General features: G+C 32.7%; 1 protein-coding gene across 1 annotated transcript; it reads left to right on the forward strand.

The window, feature by feature from the left end:
- The first annotated feature begins 4675 nt into the window (after positions 1-4675).
- On the forward strand, positions 4676-8794 carry LOC102603555 (ABC transporter F family member 4-like). The gene is made up of 2 exons (XM_006358609.2): positions 4676-4803; positions 5940-8794. The coding sequence occupies exon 2, from the start codon at positions 5952-5954 to the stop codon at positions 8139-8141; it is 2190 nt and encodes a 729-aa protein (XP_006358671.1). The 5' UTR covers positions 4676-4803; positions 5940-5951; the 3' UTR covers positions 8142-8794.
- Positions 8795-9381: the final 587 nt, after the last annotated feature.

Consider the following 9381-nt stretch of genomic DNA (forward strand, 5'->3'; position numbering starts at 1 on the left):
TATTATAATATATAATATATATATATATATATATATATATATATATATATATTTCGATATTCAAAAGTTAAAGTTCGGTTTAATGTGAATTCGCATATTAAAGAATTTATTTCTACTACATACTCTTGAATAATTAAAAATGATTCAAATATATCTCTGAAATAAATTAAAAAATTTAAATATATCTCTGGAAAAAAAAAGGTTTAAATATATAACCTACTCTTTCTTCTTGGTAATATGAAATTTATTCATTCAATATAATTAAGAGTCATTACATAAGGAGACTAGTCTAGGCAACATTGTATTCATTCGATCTCTTTTAATAACATAAATACTAAATGTAGGGGGATTGGGGGTACAAAATTAAGCTTCTAAAAGTATCTAGCTTGCATCTATTCTTGGTTAACTGATTCGGAACTCCATTAGCTTCTCGATATATATGTTTGATTGATACCTCTTCTATTTTAGACATGTAGGTACCTAAAATCATCATTATCTATATATAACCTACTTTGCGTCCACCTAGCGAAATTTTCCTCTATAAAAACATTATAGAAAAATTACATTTGAGACGAAACATCACAATAGAGATTTTTTTTTATGAGACAAAACAAAATATAAAATTAATCGCACAATCAAATGGTATAGTTGAATTATTTTCCCTAAATATTACTATTTACTCCCTTCATTCCATATTAGTTGATCATTTTTCTTTTTACACATATTAAGAAATCAAAAATAAGAAGTTAATTTACTAAATCACCCCTTAAAAAACTTTTTAGGAATTTTACAAACAAATATAAACACTTACAAAAAGAATCAATTGCGAGGACATTATAAGAAAATTTTAATTAATGCTTTCTTAATTTAGCAAGGTGATTAACTAAAACAATTAATGATCAACTAATATGGAACATGAAACATACTTTTAAAGCAATAGTATATAGTAACATCATATTTATTGGATTATTAATAATGAGAAAAACTTTGCTGTTTCCATAATTAATGTTCAACCAACTGAATTGGCTCAAGAAGACAACAACGTACAGGACATTTGTCTCAATCAAAATCATTTGTGGTTATGAGGAATATTAACTTGACGAGTGACGCCTACTTCAATATATGTGCATGAGGTGGGTGGCAACATATCCTTTCATTTTTTCTTTTTTTACCAAGCAAGAGAGGTTTTAGATATGGTAATATAATATATTACATTTTTCTATCTTAATTTATGTGCTATTATTTAACTTGACATAAAATATAAAAAAGAAATATATATTTTTTTAAAAAGTTATGATTTAAGTGAAAAAAATGATTTTAAAGTTATACTTTTATTAGATCCTTTATTATAATAAAAATAACTTTTAGTAATAATAGATGCAACATTAATAAAAAAAATGTTAAAGTTTTTATCAACATTAGTTAATTGTCACTCGATTCAGTATCACTATAAACTTTAGCGACATTTACAAAGAGAGCTAAAATGTAATTGTCACTAGCAACTGCCTCTAAAAATATATATTTAACGGTAATTAAGCTATTACCATCGTTAATTAATGTCAAAATAAAAAGTGGTAGCAAGAAAAAACAATATGTAAGAAAAGTGAGAAAAAAAGAGGGAGCAAAAGAATAAAAGTTGCTAGGATATGAGTAAAAGAAAAAAAAATAGTGTACTTAAAATGTGTAAGATTGAAGTTGGTCCTTTTTGAAATAATAAAATTCAGATCGTACACAATTAATTGTGTTCAATAATACTCAATATTTGGTATTAGATCATAATTGGGCAAGAGAGAAAGCAATTCAAGAGAGATCTTGCAAGTTAGGGGTATTCAAAGAATATCGACAAATCACATCAAATTGATAATTTGAGAAAAAATCGATTAGTGATTTAGTATTGAAAAAACAGCTGCTCATAATTGGTTTGGTTTGATTTCTAATTAGAATATGAGTGAAAGAAAAAAAATTGAATGTAGAGAAATATAAAATATTGAAGTGGTCCTTTTTTGAATAATAAAATTAAAAATTGTAGCAATTAATTGTGCTATAATACTCAACATTTGATATCAAATCATAGTTAAACAAGAGAGATCCTGCCATTGTTTGTAAGAGGCGGCAAGTCAAGATACATTAAGTATAATTTTTAAGAATCGCATAGTGTAAGAGTGAAACTATCTCCTATCCCTACTCTTTTTTCTAATTACATAAATTTCAAATTTTTAAGGTCATCCGGATACATAACTAAGTGACTTGATACATTATTGTTGATACATCATGTATCCGTCTGTTGCACATAGTTAGGGAAAAAAATTTTGAAAATCAAATTAAGATCTCATAAATTACGTTATTCAATTTCATATTACTATCAATTATTCAGTGACATAGCGTAACAGATCCAAACAATTGAAAATTCAAATTTATCAAATTTCTTCTCCCTATTCTTCGTTATCTCTATTTCATTCATTATCAGAAAATTTGATAGGATACAAAAATAATTATTTCAATTTTACTGAGGCATTCAGGAATCTGAGAAAGTGAGGTTAGATATCAACGATACCAAAGTGAATGAATCGTTATTGGGAAAAATATATCATTCATGAACTTAGTTTCGGCCATTACAGCTCAATTGAATATTGATGAATTAAGGAAAAAAATGAAATCTGATACATTGTAGAAGGTAATTCTCCTCCATTGATTATAAGAAATGATATGAGAGTAAGGTTGTACGTCGAGGTGAAGAAACATGAGGTTGAATTTGCTATGCATCCACTCTATATTGATATAAGAGAATAAATGATGTAGAGATACAAAGCTTTGATGTATCAACCGGTGCAATTGTGTGCATAATCCATTACTTTCTTTAAATGGAAGGGAAACTAATGTACAAGATGTGGGCCTCAAGCCCAGTTTGCTGAGGATTTGGGTCAAGAAGAGCCTGAATTCATTATCTTTTTTATTTATTTATTTATTATGTTCAATTATATTTGTTTGTAAATTATTTGTTTTAAATTTTGTTTAGGACAAACAACACAAATTTCATTAATTCCATTAGGACAAACAACACAAATTTCAAGTCAAGAATGATCCTGATTTTTTTTGTATGTTTCCTCTCTTGTTCAAATGATTTGATTCTTTTCAATAGACCTCATATAACATTTTTTGTTGTTTGAGGAGATATTTCATCATCGTACCATAAAAAATAATCGCATTCACATCTTGTCTACAAAAATTATCAAAATAATTGAACTATAATTAGCGGTTTATTTTACCAGATTTGAATAAAAATGATAAAAACCTTATTTTTGTGTTTTTGCAACAAAAGAATTGACGTCCGGTATTAAATTGTGTCCATAAGATTTCCAATTCAGCATTGATTCCACATCAAAAGAACAAACTTGCACTTGAAGAAGATGAAATTGAAAAATTCGACATTGATCCTTCGTTGTGGAGATGACGAAAGAAGAATTTTTTTATCTTCACTAGTACCAATGCTGAGATAGAGAGAAGAGAGAGGAGAGAGGAGAGAGGAGGGAGATGATAAATTTCATTAATTTTTATTTTAGGCTAATTTTAAGGAGTGATGTATCTCAGAGTCTGTTTGACATTACTTTAGCAAGACCAAAATCACTTATTTTGAGGAAAAAATAAGACGTTTGACAAATCAGTAAAATTGCTTTTAAATGAAAGTAGAAGTCGAAACAGTTTTCTTCTATCGGGAATAAACTAGAAATTTTTGCTTCTTAAAAAAAAGCAAGCAAAAGTAGATTTTTTTTTTTTCAAGATCAAAACATCCTTCCATATTTACATATTTACTATATGTCCCTTAGTGATTAATTAGCATATCTCATAAGTATGGATAAGTTTCATTTAAGATTTTTCATATATAATAATTTTATTTATCTATGTATAATATTGATTATTGATTGAAAAATTGAATATGTACATTTTAATTTAATAAAAAATAAAATATTGATTAAAATTTATATAATACGTATTTAAAATAGTTTTCTCTATAAAATAATCTTAATATTAAAAGTACATTGATACTTGTACTTTGTTGTAATTTGACTCTTAAAAACACTTTTAAAAAAAGATTAGCCAAACACAATTTGCTTATAAAAATCATTTTTTTTAATGGAATCAACCAAACATAAATTCCTTTTTTCAAAAGCACTTGATTTTTTTTAAAAGTACTTTAGAAATAAGCAGTTTTTAGCAGCAATGCCAAATAAACTCTCTATATAGCTAACTCCAAATCTGATATATAATTATATAGTTGGATAATATGTAATTATTTAAAATTCATAGATATAGTATGAATATATGTTTAATTAGATATGTTTTTTACAATTTTTATATAATATTCCCTCTGCCAACCATACTTGTCTAATATTGATTTCGCACACTTCTTAAGAAACTATAAATAGAATGATAATTTTACTATATCACATTTTGAAATAATAATAAAATGTCTTGAAAAATGTAATAGAGAAATGACTATAATTAATGATAAAAGTTAATTAGAACCTAAGTATAAAATGAACAACTATTAATTAACGCAGAGAGTAATATATTTACGTGAACCTCATGAATGTGTGTCTAATTAGTTAATTTTTTCAATCTTAGGGTAACACTTGCTTTCGTTTAAATTTTATAAATTCCAAAAAGCCCAAACCCAAATTTATATAATTCGGTTTCTTTTCCAATTCCTTAAACTCCCACCACTCTCTTATCGTCTACCACCTTTACTCATATCTCCGGCGAACTCATCGGCCGCGATCTTCTTTTTCCGGCGAATTCATATTGGTAACCTTCTTCTCTATTACTCGTCGGTGGTGATCTATTGGAATAATAATAATTCAAAGTTGAAATAGGATTTGCTGTTTTTGTTATTTATTTAATTAATAATGTCTGGTTAGGATTTATTTGTACTAGAGTTCATATAGGAATATATTTTCTAGTACTAATTTAATTTGGTTTCTAACTACTATAAATAGAGATGTTAGTTATTTTCAACATACAAATACATAGAAATATAGAGAAGTAGAGAAAATTCAAGAACTTTTGAATTTACTACTTATCAATTTTATTTGGATTATGATTTTTTAAATTTTTTATTCTCTGAAGTGTTACTAAAGATGAGACATTTATAGTATTATGGGGACTTTTAGCTGCTGAATATGCAAGTATGAGTGTTAGGTGTTTAAGAGAGAACAAAGTAAGGGCACAAAATGGTTCTGTTTAAGACTATTTTTTTTTTTAATTCTTATTATTGTTTTTGAGAATTAATAGCTGAGCTTCAGTTTGGAGTAAAACAAACACAAACCAACTTAATATTTATAATTGCTTTTAACATTCGTTTTACAGTATTTTTATTTACTAGAGGAGTGTAGTTGGGGTATGATTGAAATTTTATACCAGAACCTTCTTGTCTTTTTTGCTGGCTTGCGCAAATAGGTGGGAAACAGCCTCTCTTCCTCAATGACGTAGGGGTAATGTCTGCGTACATCGTACTCCACTCGTGGGATTACCTTGGGTATGTTGTTGTTGTTGTTAGGGTGTCTTAGCTATTCTTTGACTTTTGGAATGATTGGATGTGTCACCATGCTGCTCTTTCTCTTTTCCTGTAACACATGTTCTAGTGTTTGAATCTGTATAATGACATTAAAGCTTTTCGTATTTTTCTGGTTCGTTCAAATGCACATATGCCATAAATTTTCTTATTGCCCTTCTGTCCTCTTCTTCTTTCAATGTGATTTATGCTGATTTCTTCTCTATTTATGCTGCTGTTCTAATTTCTTGCTATAACGTGCTTTATTTTGTGCGAAGTCTTGTTATTACTATTTTGGATGCGTTGTTTCTTGTTCATTTGGTTGAGCTGACTGGTGTATTGACGATTTATTTGTTCAAAATTTCTAACTACTCCTGTTTGGTAACAACAGATTGTAAATACAATGGGGAAGAAAAAAACAGATGAGGCTGGTGTAAGTGGGAAGGCTAAGGGAAGCAGCAAAGATTCCAAGGAAGGGAAAAAGGAGAAGCTTTCTGTCTCTGCCATGCTCGCCAACATGGACCAGAAACCTGAGAAACCCAACAAAGGATCTTTAGCCACTGGTGCTAGTAAGGCCGAGCCTAAAGCAGCTCCAAAAGCTTCAGCTTACACTGATGGTATTGATCTTCCTCCCTCTGATGATGAGGAAGAGGAGTATCTTCCTCGCTCCGAAGAAGTGGAAGAACAGATCAATGTTCATAGAAGGCATGGAAGGAATGAAGCAGGTCCAATTGATACCTCCATAAGTTATAAAGAGCTAAAAAAACGAGAAAAGAAGGATATGCTTGCTGTTCAGGCAGCTGAGGTGGCAAAAAAGGAGGCCCTTAGGGACGATCATGATGCTTTTACTGTTGTTATTGGTAGCAGGGCGTCTGTTCTTGAAGGTCAAGATGATGCTGATGCAAATGTTAAGGATATAACTATAGAGAATTTCTCTGTAGCAGCTCGTGGAAAAGAACTTCTAAAGAACACATCAGTTAAGATATCTCATGGGAAGAGATATGGTTTAGTTGGTCCCAATGGAATGGGCAAGTCAACCCTACTAAAGCTCCTTGCTTGGAGGAAGATTCCTGTACCAAAAAACATTGACGTACTTTTGGTCGAACAAGAGATAGTTGGTGACGATAGGACTGCACTTGAAGCTGTTGTTTCAGCTAACGAGGAACTCATCAAGCTCCGAGAAGAGGCTGCATCTTTGCAGAATGCTGCTGCATCTGTTGGTGAGAATGAAGATGATACTGATGGGGACAACGTTGTAGAAAAACTTTCTGAACTGTATGAAAGGCTGCAGGTGATGGGATCAGATGCTGCTGAGGCCCAAGCATCAAAAATTCTCGCTGGGCTGGGTTTCACCAAGGAAATGCAGGGGCGTGCTACCCGATCTTTTAGTGGTGGTTGGAGGATGAGAATTTCTCTAGCACGGGCTCTTTTTGTTCAGCCTACTCTATTGCTGTTGGATGAACCTACTAATCATCTTGACCTTCGGGCTGTTCTATGGTTAGAGGAGTACCTTTGCAGATGGAAGAAAACTCTGGTTGTTGTTTCACATGACCGAGACTTTCTGAACACTGTCTGCGGTGAGATTATTCATCTCCATGACATGAAACTACACTTCTATCGGGGTAACTTTGATGATTTTGAAAGTGGATATGAACAACGTCGCAAAGAGATGAACAAGAAGTTTGAGATATATGATAAGCAGTTAAAAGCTGCCAAGAGATCTGGAAATCGAGCACAACAGGAGAAGGTAAAAGACAGAGCCAAATTTGTAGCTTCCAAAGAATCAAAGAAAAAGGGCAAGGATAGAGTTGATGAAGATGAAACTCCACCTGAAGCCCCTCAGAAGTGGAGGGACTACAGCGTGGAGTTCCACTTCCCTGAGCCTACTGAACTGACACCTCCACTTCTTCAGCTAATTGAGGTCAGCTTCGGTTACCCTAATCGACCAGACTTCAGGCTCTCTGATGTTGATGTTGGTATTGATATGGGGACTCGAGTTGCTATCGTTGGGCCCAATGGGGCAGGCAAATCGACCTTGCTTAACCTCTTGGCAGGTGATTTGGTTCCTACAGAAGGTGAAGCCCGCAGGAGTCAAAAGTTGAGGATTGGACGGTACTCGCAGCATTTTGTTGATCTTCTCACAATGGATGAAACACCTGTCCAGTACCTGCTTCGTCTTCACCCAGATCAAGAGGGACCTAGTAAGCAAGAAGCTGTTCGTGCAAAGCTAGGAAAATTTGGACTTCCCAGCCATAACCATCTTACCCCCATTTTAAAGTTGTCTGGAGGACAAAAGGCTAGAGTTGTGTTTACATCTATTTCCATGTCGAAGCCTCACATCTTGCTATTGGATGAGCCAACAAACCATTTGGATATGCAGAGTATCGATGCTTTGGCAGATGCCCTTGATGAATTCACTGGTGGGGTTGTGTTAGTCAGCCACGACTCGAGGCTCATATCAAGGGTTTGTGATGATGAAGAAAGAAGTGAAATTTGGATAGTTGAGAATGGGACCGTTGAAAAGTTCCCAGATACATTTGATGAGTACAAGGCAGAACTTGTAAGGGAAATCAGGGAAGAAGTTGATGATTGATGTTGTAACTGGCTTATTCTATTGTAGTGTCTTGAGGGAGAGTGTAATCTTCTGTTGAGGGAGGGTTTTCTTTTTGACTTCATATCGAAGGGAGAGTGTAATCTTCTGTCGCGGATATAAAAGAACATAGTGACTAAGTTATATGTACTGTGTCATATTCTATCTATTTCTTGTCATGGATTTGCCTCAGACAATAACGTCAGGTATGTTGATATTTGCTTCACACTCGTAGTGCATTTTTGGAGGATTTAACATGGATGTGGCAACATTTTTGGTAAGTCCGAGCAACTTAAGTTTGCATCACTGTTTTGTTTTGAATGGCCTGTTAGAATTATTGGAATATGAGCATATGGTCTTTGTTTGTTCCTTGACTAAGAAAATCTGCAACTTAAAGATTTTCGTATGCCATTCCTTACTGGAGAGAACTGTTGTTGCCGTTACAACAGGCTTATTCTTCCTTTCTCTCTGGGGCATTGGAAATGGTTTTTTCTTGTTAAATGACTTTTTGCTGCTAGAATGGCTTAGTTTGAGTTGAATATCCAGTTGTGTGTGAGTAGGCTCTGATTAATTGGTTCGACAACGAATGTAATTCCCTGTCTAAAACTGTAGTATTCATCGATATGTCTGTAACTAAGATAGTTCCATTTTTTTCACTTCTGATTTTCGAAAGTTATACAAATCTATCCGTTACTTGACCCTATTTTCCAGCGTTCATCACCCAAAATCTATTGTTGGGGTTTTGGTGGCTCGCCAGGTTTTTGATGGTGAGGAGAAGAGCACAATGAAGAACAGAATGTTATCCACTGGTTTGGTGGAGTTTTTGTTAGAGACGACGTTTTCATAATGGCGAGGAAATGAGCAATGAAGGTGACGTTGGTCTCTGGCTGAAGAGGAGAGAGAGATACGAAGGAGAGACGGTTAAAATATGTAAAATGTAATTGATTAGGTGTACATGTATTTGACAAAATATACACATATATCTTGTTAAAAATTCATGTATCTATAAAGTGTATACAGCCTGACTAAATCAGGATTCGCGCTAGGAAGTCCCACATTGGGGGTAAAGCACTCCTTCTAACAAAGGCGACTCCGTATCCAAGGAGACTCAAACCCGAGACCTCTTGGTTAAGGATGAAGGAGTACTTACCATTCTACCACAACCCTTTTTGGTAATACTACATACTTCTATGATACATATATATATATATATATATATATATATATATATATATATATATAT

This window comes from Solanum tuberosum, unplaced genomic scaffold (assembly GCF_000226075.1).
Source record: "Solanum tuberosum cultivar DM 1-3 516 R44 unplaced genomic scaffold, SolTub_3.0 scf00267, whole genome shotgun sequence".
Lineage (NCBI taxonomy): Eukaryota > Viridiplantae > Streptophyta > Magnoliopsida > Solanales > Solanaceae > Solanum > Solanum tuberosum.